Below are 24674 nucleotides of genomic sequence, written 5' to 3'. Positions count from 1 at the left end.
GCTCAAGTGTTGCTAAGTAGATGCACAGCTTTATCCTGGGGCAGGATATGAAATCAGCTGTTCTGAAATGCTTTCTCCACCTAACTGTCCTTACAGGGCAGACAAAGATGAAAGCTGTAGTCACTGTCATTACTAGAAAATCAGACGTGTCAACCTGTCATTATTTTGTAAGCTTTGTAAAAGCTACTAAACTCAGTTTACACAAGCTATTCCAACAGTGATTTTGCAATTATTTGATTTGTAGGAAATAAAATAATTGCAGAAATGTGATTATGTATTATGTGTGTGGTGCTCATAAACATAGCTCTAACATAGAAAACAAATGTCCTGATTGGCTAGCTGAGTTGCTGGTTATCTGGTTTCTTCGCATGGCTAAATTAGGCTAAACACAGCTAAATGTCGGTAATATGCTAAATGCACAAAAACAGTGAACTGCTTTTGTTAAGGGCTTATATGGAAACAGATAAATCTCACAGACAATTCATTTTTATCATGGTTTGCCTCAAGTATAATTTCTCTGTACTTTTTGTGTGCAATGCTGCTCCCCATGCAGGACATTAATGCAGGTGGACATGATAAAACACAGCCTGTGCTGCCCAGTCCAGGAATGTACAAGTTGGATATATTACTGAAGAGAGGTCATAATCTAGCAATAAGGGACAGAGGAGGTAAGACCATGTTATCAAACTGAGTACATATTGAAATCTAATTGTGAATGACTTGAAATCATGTAACATTTCTTGATCTTTAGGAACAAGTGACCCATATGTGAAATTCAAATTAGGCAAGAAAGAAGTTTTTCGCAGCAAGGTCATCTACAAGAACCTTAATCCAGTGTGGGATGAGAGATTTTGCCTGCCCATAGACAATCTACGCGAGCCTCTTTATATTAAGGTAATGGTCAAGCAGTGTCACATTAAGCTTCATAAATCGCCCCTTGCAGGGGTGTCATGCCCATTCAAGCTTCTAATTCTGTCATAGATCAAACCTCAGAAATTCACACACACCTCTTTCCCTAAGGTATTGGTTTCTTCCAAAAGTTGCAGGATGAACTCAGTTTGCAGTAGCAGGTACAAGTGTGCATTATTGCTACAGGGTTGACAAAGGGTGTGTTGCTGAAGAGGTTAGTAGAGCATCTATCCCTTTTTCAAACGTGTGAAAATGAAATTCCCCCTGGAATTTTGGCCTGCATGACACCACTGCCCCCTTGATTTTGGATGCCTGTTCCGAGCTGGAGATGTCCGTGTTTTTAACTGTGAATTTAAAGCATGCCGGAAAGTCATAGAAAAGACCTGGTAGCAGAGCAGACGTGTCGCATTGTGCTTGTTTTGGCCTACAGAGGGGGCTGGGTGCTGCTATCCACTAACCGTTTCTACCACTTGCTTGCCTAATTTTAGAGAATACTGCTGTGCAAAACATGACCAGAAGCTAGCAAGTATCAATGAGTCCACAGCAACACCACAAGGTAACCCAGGGATGAAAAAGCAGGCGTGGGTTTATTGGACTTGGAGAGTGATGCTACTAGGTGATAGATCTGACTTGAGTGGTGCTACTAGGTGATAGATCTGACTTGTTTACTTGAATGTAGGTTACCATGCGATCTACAAATAATGCATCATTTTTTTAAAACTGCATCACTTCTTCAGCCATCCATACATGACATATGGTATATGTTGATAGCTGCTGTCTCTGTCTCTCCAGAACTGGAGCTAGCCCAGGGGTGTGTTTAGGGTCAGGCTATTGGGCTATAGCCACTGGTCTCTTTTTATTGCCAGAATATTTAATATGAATATGAATTATGGATTCACATAACCACTGAATCTTTTATGCTAGACACTAGACTAAGTGACTTTTGACACCCTTTTTACTTAGCAACTTTATTTCTGAAAAGGTAAAAATGGGCACATCTTGCCTTAAGGAAAGCAAGAAATATAAATCTTTTAGAGGACTATTGTAATTTGTTCCCATGCATACAGACCATTTTCTTTATTGAGTGCTCCATAGTGTAGCATAGCTTCACTCACCATGGTAGGCTACCGTATGATTTTCTGGCATGGTTTACAAAGTTACTTAATTACTACCCCATTTTACCGACTGACATTTATCATAGTTTATTATACTACATAGTTACCATGGTCAAAATACATGAAACTGGAACTGGTATTTTTTTGCTTTGCAATTTATATGTGATATAGATATTGACCCAAAGCAGTTTTGAAGTACCGCTGCATTTTTCAAAGACCATGGGATACCACACTACCATTGTTTTGCCAACCTAACTCCATGCCCCTAACACACCTGAACCAGATCATCAAGGGCTGTAGCTCAAATATGTTAGAAACTGGAGCAGAACACAGACTGAAGGTCCCTAAGTCATGATCTAAGAACATCTGACTAAGAGTGATACAGGTCTACAATATTTTTTTTCTGAAGTGATTATTTTATTAATCAATGTTTTCTTAAGTTTACTTACGCTTGATGATGTTTCTTTAAATTTCCATGCAGGTTTTTGACTACGACTTTGGCTGTCATGATGACTTTATGGGGTTGGCATACTTGTACCTTGACTCACTGGAGCTCCGAAGGTAGGTCCATTGATTGTAGTATAAGGACTGTGAAGTTAGGCTTTACAATATTTCTTAGCGTTAAAAATCAAATCAAATTTTCAATGATCTAAAACTTGCTCTGTGGGTATTCGATATATTACAGGGATATGCTGGTGTTTTAACCCTAATCTCTGCCTGTAGCATATGATTGATTACCTTGGACAATCATTTTGACATGTTTCCCTGCACTTAGTACAAGAACAGAAAAGCTACTCTCAAAAAACTTAGAATGGAAGCCAGTTGGCAGATACTGAATTCTAAATACTGAGATTCATTGTCCATGACAATTTCCTGGATGCTACAGATGCAGCAGATAGGTTGATAAACGCTGGAGTATTCCTTAAATGCTATAATCAAATATTGTTGTTTTGTTTGACAGTGATCACCATCCTTAATCCATGCTAAAGTGCGTCTCTTTTCTGCCAGACTTCTTGATGTCAGATTGGATCTCCAGGATTCCCAATGCCCTATGCAAGACCTCGGCTCTCTAGAACTAGCAGTTATGCTGAGCCCCAAAGATGGATGGGATAGAGAAGTGGTAAGAGCAAACTTCCTGCCTCACCCTGTAATTACTGCTTTGCTCATACAAATACAGAGCACTGTTTTCTGTGATCATTATTTATTTAATACAATATTCACAAGTCTCATATAAGCTACGATGTTTGCCATACTCTAGGGCTATACTGGCCTTCATTCTGACCAAATTGATTTATGTTTTTTGGATCATGTGAAAGCTTCAGTTCATCCGACCACTTAACTTCTTAAATGGCCAGGGCTGGCTGGCAGGCCCAATATTTAACTACACACTTCTATAAGCTAAGAATGACTCAGCTAGTTTATTGATCTACCAAATTCACTTTTCAAGGCCTATGGGAATCAGACAGATTGTTGGTATTCCATTAAGTCTGGTTGTATTCTTCCACAGAGTGAAAAGGGGCTTAAAGCTCACCGCTGGAAGCCTTATTTGGCTAAAGTGAGTGTTGTTGTAGAGAGCAATAATGTAGCTTTAGCTTCCTCATCAACCTGATCTCACAAGGAATGTGTAGGGATTATACCAAGAGTGATTAAATTTGACATGGATGAAGCTGTGAGAAAAGCTATTACTGCAGCACCCCCACCTCAAATGTGTTGTCACAACAATTTTGCAATTACACCTTTGTTTAATGTTACACCCTTTCCTGACTCCTCAGTGCTTCAGTTTGTGTTGTTCTCAGCAGCAGGAACCCATCCACTGTCCTAGCCCTGTTCAGAGGAAGAGAACTGGGATGGTGCACTCATGTAACCCTTGCAATGCACAGAGTATCTCTGAATTACACAAGAGCAACCTGCTGAAGCTTCCCCTCACTGGAAGACTCAGTGTGTTACACCAAATAACCAAGCAGCAAACACTCAAGATTAGCATTAATATGGACATGATTGTAGTAATAAATATTTTGCGTAGTTTTTAGATTGAGTAGCTTACATAAAACTTCAGTTACCAGTTGTGAAATATCAATACTTCCAAAGAAGTGTTTCCTTTTCATAATTGATCTTTGCCTCCAAACCTAATTCCAAAAACATTGGGATAGTAGCTAAAGGGAAAAAAAAAACAGAAAGCAGTAATAAGTAAACTGTTTTTAACAGATATTTAAATGAAAATTGCACAGTAAGATGTTAAATATTTAATGTTTTACCTTTTCAGTATGCTAATTACAAATTTGACACCTGAAACTCATTACAAAAAAGTTTGGACAGGGGCAAGACAGGACTGAGAAGTTCCTGGAATGATGAAAAACACCTGTTTTGGAACTTTCCACAGGTAAACAAGTGAATATGTAACAGGTGATGCTGTATGATTGAGTGTAAAAGGAACATTCATGAAAGGTTCAAGTCGGCACAAAGGTAGTACAGAAAACAGTGTAAGCATATAGTCCAACAATTTAAGAACAATGGGCTGAACAAATTTTTTTTCTTAAATTTGTCCTTGAGAAAGGTCCTAAGAAAAAGTGTACGTCAGATTCATGACATGTTCTTAAACTGCAGAATTGTTCGCACCTTTGTGCTCTCGAGTGTGAGTAGATTCTGTTCTTACCTAAGAACAAATCCATAATTAGAAAACATTGGTGAATTTCAGAATCTTTGTGAAAACTGCCCAAGTGGGTTTTAAGAAGAAATTTCTTCTTAAGAACAATTGGCGAATGAAGCAATGAATTTAGCTGGTTTCACCATCTACATTACATTATTAAAACTTCAGAGAATCTGGAGAAATCTCTTGAAGGTCAAGGCCAAAAACCAATATTGAATGCTCATGACATCCCTCAGATTCAACTGCATTAAAAACCAACATGCTTCTGTAATGAGTGTAACCACATTAAATGCTAAAATTGCAGAATACTTCTGCAACACTTGGGAATACTTCCTGAAGGAAGTATACTTCGGGAATAGTTCGAAAAACCCTCGTCAGTAAACCCTGACACAGTAATACTGTGAAAGGAATACTTCAAAAAATACTTTGAAAAACTTATGTGATAAACGTAAGTGGAAATACTTCAAAATACCCTTGTCAGTAAACACAGTTTGTTGCTGCATGTGCAAATGCAAGTTAAGACTCTACGATGTAAAGCAGAAGCCATATATCAACAACATCCAGATTCACTGGTGACTTCCCTTGGCTGCAGCTCTTCTGAGATGGACTAACACAAAGTGGAAAAGTGTGCTGTCGTTTGATAAGCCCAGCTTTCAAATTGTTCTTGGAAATATTAGAAGCCGAAGAAGAAAAGGAGCCTCCCAATTGTTGCCAACAAAAAGTTTAAAAGCCAGCATCATTTGCATTTTGGAGGAACATGTTGCCATCTAGACATCTTTTTCAGTGACGTCTCTGCTTGTTTCGGGACAAACAGCGGAGGGCAGCGAAGTATAAATTGGAGAAAAAGTCCACTTTCACAACTACAATTGGTGTCCTCAGTTACCAAATGACTACTGAATGTTGTTAAAAGAAAAGTGATATAACACTTTGGCAAACATGCCTCTGTCCCAAATTTTTTGGAACATGTTGCAGGCATCAAATGTAGAATAAGCATATGTATAAAAAACAATAAAGTTAATTCGTTAATTAGTTAATCACAGGCCTTATCCAGGTGTATAATGAAATGTCTAATATGTTATTTTTTGGAGCACACATTATTATTATCATCAATTTTATAAATAATAAGTCATTGACTAGGCTCATAGAGACTTTCTTTGGAAAGTTTAAAAGTATCAATAGCATTTACAAGTATCAATAATCAATAATGGGATACTGACCTTCATGCTAGTTTGTATTAAAATGAAAAGTAGTTCTCTGCCATGCTGAGTGTCTAAACCTACTATTCTGAGATTCAGCTGAGAAAAATATTGTTTCGCAAAATCAGTTTGCAAAATTTTGAGTAGCATTTTACCAGTCGAATAGATGGTTACTTAAGAAATTTTATGTTAGTCGATGTACTCATGCCCATCCATTAATAAAAGCTGTCTTTCCTCAGAACTGGTGAAAAGAATCTTTCACCTTCACAAAGATAGCTCTAGCGGTCCTTTGCCCCTTGCATTTCTGCCGCAATGGTGAGGGCTCACTGAATCATGTGTGTTATTTCTAGACCATTCTACTGACAAGGAGCTGGAAATGAACCAGTAAGGTAAACAGAGAAGGTTCCATGTAGTAAGGCATGCTTGTCCTGTACATTTACATTATGTCTATACTCATTCTGTTTGATCTAGAAGGCACAGTTTACATGTCTAATTCATTCACTGACTAAGTATTTATTGTTGGACTGAGTTCTGGAGATAAGTTCAACATAGCCCCTAAAAAAAGTCCCTTCATTTTGTCCAGGGTCTAATCCAAACAATCTACTGGTGTACATGCTGAAGATGATGTTTCCAGTGAACTGACTTGCACTTTTGTTGCACTGTGAATCCAGAGATTTTTCAAAGAATGAGGCATGTACTGATAAGCTGCACTTGCCTTCCTAATCATTAGGCTTATTTGCCTAAGAAAATTATTTGTCTATTTACTGTTCTGAACTTAGCCCTATTTGTTGGCCTGGAAATGATGTTAAAGGAGCCTTCTACAGCATTATAGGGTATAAACAGGGCTTTTGTCACCAGTTCTTTAGGAAATGTAGCTATGCATCTGTGTCATATAAGTGAGTGGACTACATGTCAGAAAAAAGGTACTGTGCAGGTACAATTTTTATTCATCAAGGTACAAACAATGTAAATGTGCCTATAAAGGTACAGCAGTTGTTGGTTCAAAAGTGTGCCTGTGTTCAAAAGTTCAAAAGTGTGCCTGAAATATTTTTTCCAAGGGAAAAGGTACATATTTGTACCTTTTCATGACCTAATATTTTAAAATTGAGCTGCAAAGTTATGTTGCCTAACTAAAGGCATTGAAGGTATACCCTTGAGGGTACCACCCTAGTGACAGTTTAGTACCCTTTTTTTCTGAGTGTATAAGCCGACTGATATATATCACATTAGCACTGATAACTGAAGAGGAATTCTCAAAAAGAGATCAAGCAAGACATTTGAGTAGTTTGCATTGAATATTGAATAGTACAAAATTTCAAAATCCTACTGCACCCCTACTGCTCTACTGAAAAGTCAGTTAAACATATTGGCAAAATAGCAGTCCTACTTCTGCATGTCCAGTTTTAGCTATCAGTATATCAGTACATCATTATGTCAGTTGGTAATATTGATATCAGTAATGTTGGTGTGAGTGTTTATTACTGGTATGTTTCAGAAAATCCCATATTAGTAGTTTTCTATTAGAAATGTTTTTTTTTGTGTGTGTGCATTTATGCATGTACAATCGTTTGTTTGTGTGTATGTGTCTTCTTGCTTTGTGTATGTGTATGAATGCCTCTCCAATGCACTGTGTTGAAAACAGCAACAGCAGCAGATTCAGCGACTGTCTGAAGTGCACAAGAAGTCTCAGCTGTGGAGGAGCATGGTGAGCATCAGTCTCATAGAGGGTTGTGACCTCATCCCTATGGACCAGAACGGCCTTAGTGACCCCTATGTCAAATTCAAACTTGGCAATGAAAAGTACAAAAGCAAGGTATGGTTGTTTCCCGTGTCCAGTACTGTGCATACGTTAGAGACCACCCTTCATTTATTCTATTAAGCTTCACTCTTGCTTGGAGATCTAAAAAAAACTCCCCAGGTGTTTCTGTCCATCCTTCCACTGTGAGAAGACAGTCAAACAAAGAAGCTGCTGGTGTTCTCAGATCAAGGGACTGGCCACTCAGAGCTCAGACCTTAACATCATGGAACGTGTCTGGAATTACCTGGATCGTGAGAATCAGAAAATGCAACCAACTTCTAAGACTGAACTTTGGAAGTGTGAAAATCATCCCTGCAGACATCATTGAAAGCCTGAAAGCAAGTCTCCTGAAAAGAATGGAAGCTGTAATTAAGGCACAATAAATACTAAGAAATGTGATATTATATTTAGTTGTTGAGTAATTTTCAGTTAAATGTTTTCTGCTTTTTTCCTAACTTTGATAAATAAATAATTTGTATTCAACGGGCATTTTGAAATTAAATATATGATGGGTGGTCTCTGACTTTTGCACAGTACTGTATTTTGATCCTTATTAAATCTGTTAGTTTAGAATATCAGATCTATGGCAGTTCTGTTTCTGCAAATTTTACACATGAAACATGGTTGCTTCCCATGTATGTTTTATTTATTTGAGATCTTCAGTACTACATTAAAGAGTAACTACACCCTTTTTTTCAAATTAATAGCTGAAATGCACTGCTCTGTAATAATAAAATATACCAGCCTTACTTAAAATGTGAACACATCTTTCCAAACTGTAAAAATATAATTTTTATTGTGGTCAGTTCCGCCTCTGCAGCACCCCTCTGGTTCAACTCTGCTATAGGCACGGATGACGTGTCTTGGTACCAAAGTACCATGACACGACACAGTAAGCAAATCAGTCAAACAACATTACCGCCCCCTGATGACGCCCTACTCGTGCTGCGCTCATAGATATAAAAGCATAGGAGTCTAGAGCGAGGAGATAACCACACTCACGTGCTGAGATAAATACCCCCAGCACCACCTCACAAGGCTGCGATATGCCAGCTGTCTGTACCAACTGTAAATAACTCAATTAATCTAAGCTTATTTTCTAATAAAGATGCTGGACCAATTAAGTGAGGATTCTTGCAAGTCTCCATAAACACCTTCCCTCGTCGAAGATAGGGATGGTACTAGAGAAAAATCGTCGGCCTCGTAAGACCTCTCAGTTGCAAAAGTGCCGTTTGATTCTGTCACTCTCCATATTTTCTCTAACTAACGTACTCTAGCTCCAAAAACACAGCAGCCCAGTCCACCCGGTTTCCCTCGTAGCCCCACCTCCAAACCCGTACATCACTGCAGTGCCCCTCCCAGTGTGCCCCTCCCATTTTTGAGCATTTTTCAAAGTTGAGCCAGGGGAGTTAGCTGAGAAAAGTGGGATGTACTTACTCTTTAATGACACTAAGCAACTTTTTTTTCTTAAAGCTATCACTTTAGAATGTCATTCAGCAGAAGAACAACTTCAGAGACATGTAATGGAACAAATTAAACATTATGATATGCAGTATACACATCAGCTGTAATTTATAGTACAGTAGTGCCATATTTCTGTCATGTTTCATTTCTCACATATGCGCAGACCATGCCTAAGACCCTGAACCCTCAGTGGAGGGAGCACTTTGATCTGCATGTGTTTGATGAGGACGCGGGAGTCCTTGAGATCTCAGTGTGGGACAAGGACCCAGGCAGGAGGGATGACTTCATGGGCCGGTGAGCACAAATCTGATGAAGTGAAATTTGAGTTTCATCCTGACTAACCATTGTCATGACTTTTACTGCTTTTGGCGGCAATATGAGTATGTCATGATGCATTTTGCTGTTTTTCTAAGGGAAAATAAGTACACATAGTTCTACAAACTTTAATGCACATTTTATTTATTTATTTATTTAGCAAAATTTAAAATATTGAGGGGAAAAAAACATAGAATGTGGCCTGTGCAAAAGTTGTGGCATATTTTTGTATTTCATGCTTTATTTTTTACAAAATGTTAAACTGAGGAAATAATTGGAAATAATAGTGCAATAAAAATTGCTGGAAAATGGCATATTTTAATTTGTTTCTTCTACAAGTGTATTAACTTATCACTTCAAAAATCACCAAAACATAAATTTATCAGGGGTGTTCAAGCTTTGGTATACATTCATTTGTATGTATGTACCTGGTAAAATTTCCAAAGAGTGGAGGTACAAAAGTAGACGTATGTTATAAACTATGTTTACATGTGTGGTTTATGTGCATTTTTGTGACATATGTGTGTGAATGTGCACTATAGGTGTGCCTTGGACTTGTCTACTTTGAGTAGGGAGCGGACCCATAAGCTGGAGCTGGATCTTGAGGATGGACAAGGCCAGCTGGTGCTGCTGGTCACTCTCACGGCCTCCGCTGCTGTCTCTATCTCCGACTTGTCCGTCAACCTGCTTGATGACCCACACGAGTGCCAGCAGATCCTTAACAAATATGTAAGTGCAGGAGGTCTCTTAAACTTTCCACCCTACTGCTCCTAAAAGTAAGGAGAAGCATCACCTGAAGTCTGTTCACACCAACAAGACTAGGTGAACAACAGAAGATTTTACTGTAGGTATAATTGAAGCTCTAAAGGTTACAAGGTAAAGTATATTGGAACAATTAGTTTACTCCTTGCTTTATCTGACAAAAACTGTATCTATGAAAGTGGTTAAATTCTAATGATGTATCTACAATCCTATCTACTGGAGTTAAATAGCTAGCTTGCAAGCATCATTAGCTACAGTTATCTGGATAGCTAGCTTCAATTTACAGTTGATACCAATGTCAACCCTCTTCCTAGATTACACACACTTTATGAAAGTAGTTCTTAAAAAAATATGCTTTATCTGGCTACCTATATTCACTTTTTAACTTTTTTACTTTGTAGAAATTGGGACTACCTCTACCTGGATTATCATTACAGAGAAATATAACACTTATTTCCATAAGTTCACAAATGCAGTAGTCCTAAACCCTGCACTCTTAAATAAATAAACTAAGAAATAAAGAAATATCATGGCATCAGTTTGAAATATTGGCTCAACCTAAACATCTGTCCAATTCTGATAATTTTTTAAAAACAAATATCTTCCGATTAACCATTAACATACCTTATAACTTCAGAATTTATTTTATATGACTGTACAAGTCCTCTTAAAATGTATGGCAACGTATTTGAAAAGAACTACTGCTTCTGAAGTCCTGCACAATTTAGTTCCCTAATTAGGCTCAGGTGCGATAAAAATATGGTTGGAGATACATCCAAAACGAGACAACAAGATCTGCCAGATTGGTTTACAGCAGTGTTCCCCAACTTGATCTTGAAGCCCCTTGCCCTGCATAATTTAGTACTTTTCATGCTTTAACACACCTTCTTCAACCTAGTACGTGGGCTGATCTTGAGTCGATTAGTTGGATCAGGTCTGTTCGGAGCAGGGAAAATACTAAAATGTGTAGACCAGTGGGCCTCCATGACCAGGTTCGGGAAACAGTGGTTTAGCAAGATCTAACCCGCAGTACATGCAGATGGCCAGATGAGGGAGCTAAATTACTGAACTATGAATGTGGCTCATCATGGTCACTATTGGAAAAAGGATTATGGTGGGGGCTGGCATTGGGCTGAACAAAAAGAAAGATATCCCAGGCCTAGATAAGCCTTGCCTGCACTCTATTCACCATTTGCTATTGTTCCATTTGTCTCCCTGGAGAGTGAGTCAATGTATGCTTTACAGAACTCTTGCTACCAATGCACACTGACCCGCTTTCGAAAAAATAAAAAAGGGAGCTGAATGAAGATGTATTGCTGAGCGCTCACAGATAATGTGAAGTGGCAGCACAGTTTTCCTTCTGCATACCCAAAGCATACACTTTGTCTTCTCACAGCTTCTCACAGAAAGTTAGCTCCTGGTTGGCATCTGTCTGTAAGAGCAGCCTAAAGTTTTGAGCAAAGTTCTGGCCCTTGGGAGATGTGTAGCTTCAAGGATAGAATGTCAGTCTTGGTCTTATTTTCTACTAAGGGTTGACAATAGAATAACATGTTTCTGTTATTTATCATGAAAAATTATGTCTTCATGTGCTTTTCTGAGTTTAGTCTAGTGTTGTAGAAAGCCCGTAAACAACAAAAAACAGTAAAAATAGTAACTGCATAAACTGCATAGTAAGAAATGGCTGTTTGGATGTCAGTCCATTATGCATAACTTATTTTTTTACCCCTCAAACAACCAAGACCTGTCAGTAATTCCTAATTTGATTGCACATTTCTATAAGTTAGGGTTAACTCAATTGGTTTCCATTGTTTTCCACATATTCACCGAATAATAAACCTTAGGATTTTCCAGTTACCTTGGAATTTTATAAGTTTATTGTGCAGAATGATTCAAAAAGATTAATCCGATTTCGAAATAATTTATTTCACTTGTATATGATTACAGAACAATGCAGTACATTGTAAATTGTTTGAATCAGCATAATGTTTATTATGTAATTTTACAAGTGCTCAATATGACCTCCTCCAGCTGTACAGACACACACACATCATCTAAACTGCTTATCCTTCTGGCTTGCGGTGTGGTGCTGGAGCCTATCCCAGCCGTCACTGGGCAGAAGGCAGGATACACCCTGGACAGGTCGCCAGTCCATCACAGGGCAGACAGACAGACAGACATACACACACAATCACACACACATTCATGCTGTACAGACATCAACACGATATTATGTTATGACGGATTCACTCTTATAAAGTGAAGAACGCAAAACACTTTCTGCTCAGGGGTCGTCATCTCCTCGCAGACTGAAGGGAGCCATCTTCCGGTGAAAGTCAGAACCTCTGTGACACCCTTCTTTAATTGGTATGTGATAGGTTCCTAGGCGCCTCACGGTGGTAAAAATATGGCGCTTTGAAATCAGATGAATCTTTTTGAATCACCCTGTGTTTTTACAGTTTGATTTCTTCCTTCTTCCTTCTTATTCCTATTCCTTCTTATTTTTTGCAAATGCTGAATTAAACACTGAAATTAGTTTCACATTACACATTAGTTAGACATTACTGTTTTACTGGTGCATTTTGACCACTCAAAGCTAAATTTCATTTCACATATTGTGCTTGGTGGAAATGTCTAACCCTTATGTTCTCTTCTTTCTCCCTCTCTTAGAGCTTGCTGAGGTCTTTCTGTAATCTGAGTGATATTGGGATTGTACAGGTGAAGATATTACGAGCTGAGGGTCTGATGGCTGCCGATGTTACAGGTAAAAGGCGGTCTTTGTGCATAAATTCCTAACAATCTGACTGAAATATATAAAAATCTTGATGGAGCGATTTTTCATAGCTATAGTCATAATCGGCATTACAACTTCTAAAATGGAATGGTTCTTTAAGGGCCACAATAATTGTTGAAACTGAAAAGTTCTAGCTTTTTAAAAGAATGAAAAGAATAAATTGTATATGACTAGAATAAATTATAATGTTTTTTCAGTGTATTTCTTTATTTGTGTGGAGTGATGGAGTGAGGAGAGTCTCCTCATTCCTCTCTGTACTTTCTGTTTTGTACTTCCTTCCACCACTGTCGTAGTTACCTTGTGACTGCTGGAAGGTCTTCGCTGAAGCAGCCCATGTTGTGGGCTCTGATTTCATGCTCCCCCTCACTGTCACTCAATGAAAGATGGCCTTTGAAAGCCTTTTAGAACGACACATACGTGCACCCTTACACACACTGGCTGATAGACTAACCAGAGCCTTCACCAGAAAGATGCTTAATAGACCATTTGCTTCAGTTAAGCGCTTTTGAATTGTCTTTGACATTCACAATTGAAGTTACAAAGAGAGATGAGTATCTCTTATGTATTTCCTAGTTTATGAAGTTGTATTGTTTTACAAATAAGTCATAGATACTCACAATTGTTCATCAATCAACAAATACAGTAGGAAAAATTTTCTTTTTGTCATAGCACTAAAAATCTGCATTGGCTGTACCATGTAGTTTTGTTTTCTTTTTTGATGAATAATGAATGAATAACCTTTTTTTTCTGTGTTGGCTGCAATTGTGATCCATTAATGAGCAGCTTAATGTTAGAAACTACAATATTGTTTTCTCTGTTACAGGAAAGAGTGATCCTTTTTGTGTAGTAGAACTGTGTAATGATCGTCTTCAGACTCACACAGTGTACAAGAATCTCAATCCAGAGTGGAATAAAGTTTTTACTTTGTAAGTAACTGCCAAAACATCTTTCAAAACGACTCACTGAGCTCCACAGGTATTTAAAATAGTAGTATAATGCATCCATATTGCCATATTTACTCTTCAAGTAGCTAACATGCATCAAAAGTTGGCCTGCTGGTCTATTTTTGGTCTTGTTTCCTTGGCAAATCAGGGAGCACCCTGAACTCTGGTTAAAAACATAGTTAACCGTGATGTACTGCCAGTGCTTCTTCCATAACTCTGTAATTACTAATATTATTTTTGTATTTATTGTCAGTAAAAGAAACCTCAATCCCCCAACTCTATCAATATCATTAAGAAAAATCTTTTTAGAAGTGTGAACTAAATATTATGAAAGGCCCATCAGATTAATGTATTATTTAATGTTTTGGAATTTTTATTGATCAGGAACGTGAAAGACATCCATTCGGTGCTGGAAGTCTCCGTTTACGATGAGGACAGAGATAGGAGTGCTGATTTTCTGGGAAAAGTGGCCATTCCGTTATTAAATGTAAGTTTCAGCAAGGCTCAAGGGTTCTATGTTTTCAGCGTGTAACGTTAATAGTGCAGGCTGGCACTGATCACACTTCTAAACAGAGCACAGCTGGGAGTTAGCGAGCCTCCTGGTGGTTGGGTAATGTCTCAGTGACAGAGGGTTGCCGGTAATGAGCCGGTACTTGTCAGAATTGGGGGAGAGATGGGGTGGGGAGGGGTAGTTGAGGTGGGGGCTGGCTGTTTGATGCTGCCGCGGGAGGGAGTGCAGGGGTCATGAGGAGGGGGGTTCCTCTGGGGCTCTGCCAGACAGCAGGCTGTCACATCTTCTTCATGCAGATCCACAATGGCGAACAGAAGGCCTACGTCTTGAAAAACAAGGAGCTGACAGGGCCAACAAAGGGGGTCATCTTCCTTGAAGCAGACGTCATCTACAACAGCGTGAGCATTGCCTCCTAACACTTTGTGCTGCCACCCTCTGCTTTTCTCTTTCGTTTCCACGGCATGGTATCATGCACTAATAAATGATAATTAATGATGTGCGGAGAGTACAGTAATATTCCACGTAACTAATTGTGCTTTCTTTTACGTCTTCTAGGTGAAAGCCAGCCTGCAGACCTTTGAGAAACCAGAACAGAAATATATAGAAGAAGAATCCAAAGTCTCCAAACAGGTAGGCTTCTTGAACCCTGTTCAGCTAATCCAGCAGGCTGTCACCATTACTCAAATCAAAGTCTAAATGTTTAGGAGAATTCCTCCAAGGCAGATCAGTGAGGCCCAGGTGATTGCACAATGGGCCAAAGCGTTTGGGACAGGGTTGTGGTGCAGGAGCCTGGTGCTTTCCCCTGTTGCCCTCGCCCGTTCTGGGTGTTGAATAGAAATGTCAAGCTGGCCCTCATGAGAAGAGAGGGCCACCCCAGAAGGCCGGCCTGTGGCACCGCTGCAATGCATGCCCATTGTCCTCTGACTCAATGTCTCTGGGCAACAAAAGAGCCTGAATTGGAGGGGCTGGGCTGAATCAGACCGATCCCAAAGCTGGCCTTTCAGAGGAACACACAAACTTCACAGCCTTTCTGCTGATCTCAGCAATGAGAGACTCCACAATACCCATGCCCCCACACATTCCACACACATATACCTAAACACAGACAGCAGTCAATACTGGAATTGAATTTGGTGGTTTTTGCACACAGCATTTAATGTCCGCTCAAACTATTTAGAGTGAGTTTAATAGACAATGCAGCTTGTCTAACATACCGCTGTTGTTGTAACAAAACCTTTGATATACATTAATATAGTAAGATTGTGTTAGTATTTAAGTAATTGTGAACTTTCTATTGGCCCAAAAAATATTCACACAATGTAAAGGGCATCTGACGTTTCGAAATTAAGTAAAAAGTTTTGATATGACAGAGATGATATACCTATCCATAGCATTGATCAGAGCCGCTGTGCTGCCGAGCTGTGCCATTTGGTATCAACTGGAGTTCTCGTTATTTTTGAGTTTTTCATTTTGTGGCATTCTCAACAGCAATGAACAAAGCAACATGTTTTTGATAGTGGTGGCAAGCATCAGAATCCTGTGATAATTTGTTACTGCTTGCAGAGATTAAATTCAGAATGGCACAGACTTAAACCAATCAGTAACAAAGAAGGTCATAGAACCTTGTGATACAAATAGACCTAATAGGCCAGGGGTGCTCAATCCTGGTCCTGAAGATCTACAGCCCTGCATAATTTAGCCCCAACCCAAATCTAGCACACCTGATACAGACAATGAAATCCTTCAGGGGCATCTGAATGTTAGAGCCAGGTGTGTTGGATCTGAACTCTCCAGGGTGGTAGATTTTGAGTGCTTCTGGCCAAAAGACGTTTTGTTGATTTTCTAATCGAAAATAAGTGCATATTCTCTACAGAACACAAATGTTATGGCACATTTTATATCGTGTACATTCATATTGTTTTATTTTTTTCTAGTATGTTAAACTCAGCAAATAAATAGAAACTGCACACTCAAATTTGCAGAAAAATGCTACATTTACTATAGTTTGTTCTCTGTAGAAGATGTGATAACTTATTTTATCTTATCAACAAAATATCTAATTTGACCAGGGGTGTTTTGCAAGCAACTATAAGTTAAATTTAGCACCTCTAATTTAATGCAAGAGAATAGGTAAGATAATACATTCATACCATGAATAGAGGTATGGGATAGATTTATTCCCAAATTATAGAATATTCTCAAAAAAGTGAACATACTGTCATATTTTTAAAGATTAGGTACTTTTATTTAAAAATAAATTATATATGTTTGTACCTCCTATGAACTGGGCTGTGCTGTTTAGTGCATTTTCAAATTCTCCTTACTGTAATTAGTAGCCCCTTAACTATGTAAAATTAACAACATCACCGAACAGGAAATAGTTTCAGAGTTACCTGTGCAGTCAGCTAAAACAAATAAACAAAACTAACAACAAAAGAGGTGTACCACCTATGCCAAAACACATTCTTATCTGTTTAGAATGCTTCAGAATGCATCTTTTTGTTCAGAATAATGCAGCCTATTTATAATTGGTTATGTCTGTACAGTATACAGAACCCAGTAGATTCCACAAAATATAATACATTCAGAATAACTTAACACTGCATTTATTACTATCATTGTCTAGTTGGTCTAACAGTGTCTGATTTTCTCTACTGTGAATTGCTGCAGTACAGTTGGATTCACTTTACAAGGAACAAACCTTTTTATTTTACACAGGAACACATCACATTTCATACAGCATATGGGCAGTGTAGAAAGCTAAACTAAAATACACAAACAGACTAAATAGATAGTGTGACATTATTCAAATGATGTGGTGTTCTAGGCTACTATTGGTTTGCTGGGCTATTATTATGCATCCTTTATCCCACTTTATCCCAAATTATTCCACTGTCCTCATGCACCACAATGACTTGTAAATATTAATTAAAAGCTTTGTATTTATATTTATCTGCCCAAGCTGCAAACCTTGATAACTGTAAATACATTATATCAAAATATAACTTTTTTTGTACAGTGTCTGTTTTGGTATGCATTTCTCTTATAATCAAGTTCACCTAGGTAGGTGGCACATGTTGTGCTAAATACCACTAGAGAGCAGCCCAATCTATCCTTATTTCAAAACATCCGTTCTGAGTTGATATAATAACGTATAGGACACAGGGAAGCTGAAATATGAGTCTCGTGTCGTTAAAACAAACTATGTTTGATAAACAAATATTTATATTAATATTCATTTATTTCATTTATTTTTATTCATGTTACTACTTCTTCTGATTACATTGTCAAGTTCTTATTTTTTCAGATATTGACTGTATTATATTTAACCTGTTCATTATTATATTAACCTGTTGTTCCATAATTTACTCAGGACATCTGACTTTTATTGAATGCTATAATAGCAGTTTTAGTTTTTTCATCTCTTGCTCTATCTTCTCCCCTCCTGGCATCCTCTCTGCCTCACCTCCTCTGCCTCACCAGTTGCTGCTGCAGAATTTTAACCGAGTGAAGCGCTGCATCATGTTCCTCATTAACCTGGGCTCCTATATCAACAGCTGCTTTGAGTGGGAGTCTCCCAGGAGGAGCATTTGTGCTTTCCTGGTAGGTGGTTTGAGACACACATACAAACATACTCAAACACCCAAAGATACATGCTCAAGGCCTTGCTGCTTCTGTAATAGAGTGAGGCATTGTGTGCAGATGAGGGGGAAATTGCATAACATTGGTTAGTTTCAGAAAAAAGGGAGGGGCACTATGAAGTTCTTCACTGTAATTCTACTTTTGTAGTCCAGATTACAACAGATGGGCACCTTACTATGTGATTTGCTCCACAGCCTCTGTACTTTTGAAAATAACAGTGCCAGAAATAGCAATAAGAGTTCTTTGAGGTGATGCCATAAAATTGGAGTAGCAAAACTTTTTGTCTTGGTGGGCTAGCTAGAAATTTGAGAGCTTTATGTTTTCATATATTGCCAGGAAAGGGAAACAAATATTCAAATACTTTTGTTTTTGTTATTCAATATATTTTCAGTGCATATGTCCTTTTTAAGCATACACACAGAATGTATTTTCTTTGTATTTGTAAATATGAACAAAAATACGTACACACACACACATCTTCTAAGCTGCTTGTCCTTCTGGGTTGCCGGGGGAGCTGGAGCGTATCCCAGCAGTCATTGGGTGGAAGGCAGGATACACCCTGGACCAGTCACCAGTCCATCATAGGGCATGAACAAAAATATGTATTCATAAACATAAACAGTCTTTTTAATTAAATTGATAGGGGAAAAATGCAGACATCCCAATTGAATAACATTAGTTTTTAGTTGCAAGCCATTGCTTTCAATTACAGCTTAAAGACATCTACAATAATGAGTAATTAACCTTTTGCACTATCCATCCATCCATCATCTAAACCGCTTATCCTTCTGGGTCGCGGTGGGGTGCTGGAGCCTATCCCAGCTGTCATCGGGCGGAAGGCAGGATACACCCTGGACAGGTCGCCAGGTCCACCTTTTGCACTATTGTGGTTTAATTTTGGCCTGTTTCTTTTGGCAAACCATCTTCAATTCCTCAAGTTTATGAGGATCCCTGTCTGCTGTGTTCATAATTTCAATGGGATTCAGTAGAGGAGGTTGGCTAGGCCATACAAGCACCTTTTAGAAACCAGCCTTCAGTTTTTTCGATGTATGTTTGGGGATGTTATCTTGAAATGTCCATCATCTCTTCTTTCTTGGCTGATGAGATTCTAATATGTGTAATGCCTCAGTACCATTTACAGAGGAGCAGCCCCATATGATCATGATCATCATTACCTCCATACTTCACTGTGGATATGGTGTCCTTGGGATCATATATGAAACCCTTCTTTCTCCAAACATGATGAACTGAATTCTTTATTTCTAACAATGTAGCTAACTTTGAAAGTGGAGAGGAAAAAACCTGAATATTTGACAAAGTAGGTGAAAAATATCCCCCATCCCCTGACAAAAATACACATATGCATAACATTAAGGCCGTTTGGTGAGTTGGTGAGGGCTCTTGTAGAAGAGTGTTTGGATGACTGTAGAGTGGGCTCTCAGGGGATGCTGAAGCACCCCCTTGGGCTAAGCTGAGTGGGATTGATCTGGTATGACCCATTGTTGGCCTCTCACGGCACCGACACCGCACTCTCTGCCTCACACTACAACACAATGCCTGGAGGGCGTTTTACCAAGTTCACTTTCTTCAACTTTTTGTGTGCACACTGTGCTTTGGCTCTGTACCTGTGGCAGACACTGTGAGCTCACAGCCTCCCCAAGCTTCTCTCCACTTTCCATTTCATCTCTTGTATGAGTTTGTTTTCTCCCATGTCCCCACCTCAATCCACCAGGTACATATTACATACTTGCCATAAATTCTGTAACAATAACTTTGCCTGGCCACAACAGATATGAAATGGGTGGACTGGTGTTTATAGATATTCTCTATATATATTCTCTATATGTTTGCTGATATTGAAGCATAAAGTTAATACTATGCTAAAGATTTAAACTCAAATATGTGTGATTGATGTAGGAAACTCTGTAAAACTGAAAGTAGCAAATAGTTTCAAATAAAATTTTAATTGCGTGTGTAATTCTCTGTGTTGTGTAGGCATTTGTGTTGGTGGTTTGGAAATTTGAGCTCTATATGGTTCCATTGTCGCTGCTCCTCTTCCTGGGTTGGAACTTCTTCCTGCTGGCCTCTGGGAAAGAAACCCAAGAGGGCAGTGTGGTGAGTGATTTAGGACCTCTCTGTTAAATATAACTGAACACAGATAACAGCTAATTACACAGCAAAATATCTCAGCACATGAATTGAAGAGCTTTGAAAATGTAATCAAATCTGATCATCAGTACTTAAAAGATTATAAAGCTATACGTAGTTGTTTGTCCCTTTTTTCAGTGTTATGTTTGACAGTATGCATTTTTTTTTTCAAAATATACTCATAACTAGATTTTAATATTGTATTCCTATTACTTCAGTTAATTAGAAAGGGAGAAGAGATACTTCCACTTAAACCATCATTCCATTTACCTAGTATATTTACTTATCGCTTCTTTTCCAATTAAATTTGTCAAAGTAATTTCATGCCTACATGAATGTTGCCAGTCATAGGTAAGTGTACATGAAAATTGTAACTAAACTAAATTGTAAAGATGACATGGCATGAGTACATTTTTCATTCATGTGCCATTTTACCCAACAGCAAGCAATGGAGGACCTTCTTAAGAGTGAAGATGAAGAATGTGAAAAAGATGAAAAGGTAATATTGCAATGATATGTGAAGAAGCATTGGGAAATAGTGTATGTTATGGTCTTTTAACTGAACTTAACTCACTCATGAAATCAGTATGGACTATGGAACAGACATATCTTGAGGAAATGGCAGACATCCAAGCAGTTTTTCACATGGATTACCTCTGTGTGGACATTCGAGGAAAAAAAAATATGTTTCCCTAAGCTGATAAAAAACAATATATATATATATATATATATATATATATATATATATATAGATATATATAAAACAAAATTAAAATGCACCTTAGTCGGGTATATACAAGTATATTATTATGGTGCTGTCAAGTCAATTCTGACTCCTGGTGACCACACAGATTGTGATTCTCCAGAATATCCTAACTTAATTGTCTATCACAATTTACTGATTCTTCTAATAATATGTCTTTTTGTTATTTTCTTGTTTATCATCTTAAAAAGATCATAAAATGTAATAAATGTGTCTCTACAAACAAAGATCAGACCAGGTTACTGTCATTTATGTACCTTGGACAATTCTGATCTTTTTTTATCAGGTACCTGAGTGTAAAAAAATGGCTTGGTTTTAAAATGGTTTTATTCTCAATAACTTGGAGAGGTCAGCTCCAGGAAAGATCTGTAAGGACTGTAGGACTGTGTGAAACATCTTTTAATATATCTGTCAGTTTTTTATTTTATTTGCACCTGAAGCTTGTGCTATGTTCAGCGCATCCTAGATGTTTAACTCCAGCTGTTGCACCCCCCCCCCACTAACCCTTTGTGTGCCACAAGGCAGCCATTAGTTGGCCAACCTTTGGCCCTGGGGGCTAAATGCAGTGTTTTGGCACAAATGACGAAAGCACCTGTTTTCCATTCATTGGGAGCTCTCATCGGCACTGCTTAAGACTCAACATATGTTTGCACTTAGTAGACCGCTGGGTAGTCAGGAAAGCAGGCCAAGGGTAGATATCGCTCTTTTAGCCTACATAAATTGTCTCAGCTAATATATGGGTGACGATTTGGTTGTTGAAAGCAGCTCCAAAAGTTGTGGGGGGAAAGAATAACATAACCTTGCTCTGTTCCCTCCATTTTCCCATCTGTATCTTTGCAGGTGAAGCCTAAGGGTCAGACTAGACAATATGTCATACACACTGCCTGGGTTGGACCACAGACACAAACTGTAATATTTTAAGGCTTCTTCTGCCATGAGAAATGAATCTTACATTAACGCTGGGAAAGGAGCAAGGCCTTGAAAGACTACATTTTTATTTCAGTTCTTGAAAAAATTATCAGTTGTGCCTTGGCTACACCTGTAGTTGTTATAATCAATCATTTATTTTGAGAGACATTGCATATACATTAAAACAAACATAGCCAGAGAAGAGAGATCAGTGAACAGTTGTTTATGATTTACAGTTCTGAACCATGCTGCTGAATGATTTTGTATACACCGCTAAGTCCCGTATTTTAGGTTCTGTTTTTCAAATTCTGCTTTTCCTGTGTGATGCTAAAGAATACTATGTTGAGTGAGAGGCCCTCTTTTCCATATAAATGAAGCTGCTGCTGCAATTTTAGGCTGGGTGCAATTGTGTTAAATAACACTGAGATTAACCTCTTCTCTGAAGAGACACCAGAAAAAAAAGAAACACACCTCTGTTGCTTATGTTTCTCATAGCATCACATGTTTATGCTTCTTTTTACCCTTACCAGTTTTTGTGCTATTATCGACTTATCTCACCCTGGCTTTTACACGAAACTAATTGAATTAAATTGCTGTTATAAATAGACACCCAGTCTAATAAATTGGTTGTAGGATCATTACAATATATATTTTGTATTTAATTCAGCTCTAATTTCATTTCCAAATCAAAATTTCAATGTTCTAAATGATTGTTTTGAATGAACAGGACTCTGATAAAAAGGGCTTCATGGACAAGCTATATGCCATTCAGGACATATGCATCAGTGTACAGACAGCACTTGATGAGGTGGCTTCCTATGGAGAGAGAATAAAGAAGTGAGTCATTTAAATCTTCACTAGAATTTGTTCTGTACATAAAAGGAGATCTAACAGAGTAGGCTTACTTCAGTCATTCCAGTACAGCATAGAGCAGTGCTTTGCTGCGTAGATTGTATAATAATATTCTCTCTCTCCCTCTCTTTTATCTCCACAGCACTTTCAACTGGACTGTGCCTTTTCTTAGCTGGTTAGCCATAGCAGCACTGTGTGTTGCCTCTTTGTTAGTGTACTTGATTCCTCTGAGATACATTGTGTTGGTCTGGGGTAAGCCTTTTTTGCCTACATTAAGTGTGTTTGGTTAGCATTAGTAAAATGAATCATATATTTTCATACTGATCTTTCAATAACTTTCATAGTGGCTATGCACTTGTGAAAACTCTAAAGCAACATGTGGGAGTTAAACATACCTGTGCTTAAACGTATTGTGCTATGTACTCTTGGCTCTAGTCTTTCTAGAGTTCTTTGTGTCTGAAGGATCAGTGGTGACTGTAACCATGCCAACACATCTCATGCAGGTATCAATAAATTCACCAAGAAACTTCGTAACCCGTACTTTATTGTCAACAATGAGCTGTTGGACTTCCTCTCCAGAGTGCCCTCGGATATACAAGTGGTTGGTGACTGTCTACTCAGTTTCATAGAATTGAAATAACAGTGCAGCACTGCTTAGAGCACTGCTACTGCCAAAGGTTCTGTAGCCTAACTCTATTTGTGATCTGTTTTTTACAGGTTCAGTACAAAGAGCTGAAGATGGAACCTGGACAAAGCCCAAACAAGCGAAAGTAAAACAATCCATCCTAACTACATTCTTAATATATAAAGGTTCTTAATGGATCTTGGCTTGGACATATGGTTCTAGAAAAAACTGGTACAATTGGTATAAAACCTTTATATTTTATTGAGGTTTGTTGACTTTGCACATCTCATAGACATTTGGGTCCATTTGGCACCTTTATTTTTAAGATTGTATGTACTGGTACATAATCAGGGCTAAGCGTGCCATGGTCCTGTTTGTCCATTGCAAAGTGAGTTGTGTACATGTTTGTTGATTGTAGAAAAAATGGATTTTGCTTTGGAAAATTATCTCTTTAATTGTCAGTGACTCAATGTTTACTTTAAAATGATGTGAGCATACCACATGAAAATTCTAGTTCTACCAAAGAACGAAGCTTATACTATTTATACACAATAAATCATCCATGGCCAGTAAAGGAGGCCCTGTTTTCACTTATAAAAGTAGCAGATGTTGCTTTACTATGACTGTAATGTTGGTAAAGCAACATGCTTTGTTTGTAACCCTTATTTATTTAACAGTTGTTAAATGAAGACAGCTCTAATTAATACATTTCTAGTCAATAAAATGTAATTTTTGTATAGACCAATGGTAAATGAGTTTCAAATGTGATGCAATATCATTTTTTTTATTGTTATGATTTTATTAATTATTTAATTTTTTTGTCACATTTAGAACCATCACAGCCATCTAGTAGGAATATCAGTAATAAATACAATTTCTATAGTAGTATAAAACACAGAAAGAGAAGTCAAGCACCAAATATGTTCCAAACATTTATGGGGGCTAAAAAATATTCATAACGAGGAAGAGAGTGACAGTAAATGCTATAACCAAGGCAATTGACAAAAGGGACCAAAAGCAATTCTCTGTGTTGTTAGTTTCAGCCACATGCTCTTTCATCAATGTCTTATGTGCATCGTGCTTAACTAGAGTTCAAATAAGTGTTCCTAATCTTGCAATAATGAAAAAGTAAATGTTTCATGTCCATTCATGTACAAGTTACTTTGTACTTTGTTAGTTTATACAGTAGAATTTCTGTTAACTGTCTGTGTTTTAACCTTTGAGCTTCCTGTTCAGATATTTATACCTATAATCTGGGACTAGAAAATTAAGTTTGTTAACCC

The 24674-nt window shown here is 38.0% G+C and overlaps 1 protein-coding gene across 1 annotated transcript; it reads left to right on the top strand.

Moving 5' to 3' along the window:
• The first annotated feature begins 557 nt into the window (after window positions 1-557).
• Window positions 558-24666, top strand: mctp1b (multiple C2 domains, transmembrane 1b). The gene is made up of 19 exons (XM_036595783.1): window positions 558-668; window positions 752-894; window positions 2506-2585; window positions 3033-3144; window positions 7510-7680; window positions 9293-9423; window positions 9987-10173; window positions 12874-12967; window positions 13821-13923; window positions 14326-14428; window positions 14749-14850; window positions 15008-15082; window positions 17936-18055; window positions 20090-20209; window positions 20685-20741; window positions 22642-22751; window positions 22909-23018; window positions 23270-23367; window positions 23484-24666. The coding sequence occupies exons 1-19, from the start codon at window positions 608-610 to the stop codon at window positions 23538-23540; spliced, it is 2034 nt and encodes a 677-aa protein (XP_036451676.1). The 5' UTR covers window positions 558-607; the 3' UTR covers window positions 23541-24666.
• Window positions 24667-24674: the final 8 nt, after the last annotated feature.

Source organism: Colossoma macropomum, unplaced genomic scaffold (genome assembly GCF_904425465.1).
Source record: "Colossoma macropomum unplaced genomic scaffold, Colossoma_macropomum, whole genome shotgun sequence".
NCBI classification, from domain to species: domain Eukaryota; kingdom Metazoa; phylum Chordata; class Actinopteri; order Characiformes; family Serrasalmidae; genus Colossoma; species Colossoma macropomum.
Note: the sequence above shows the minus strand (reverse complement) of the source record. Positions and strands in the feature narration are given on the sequence as shown.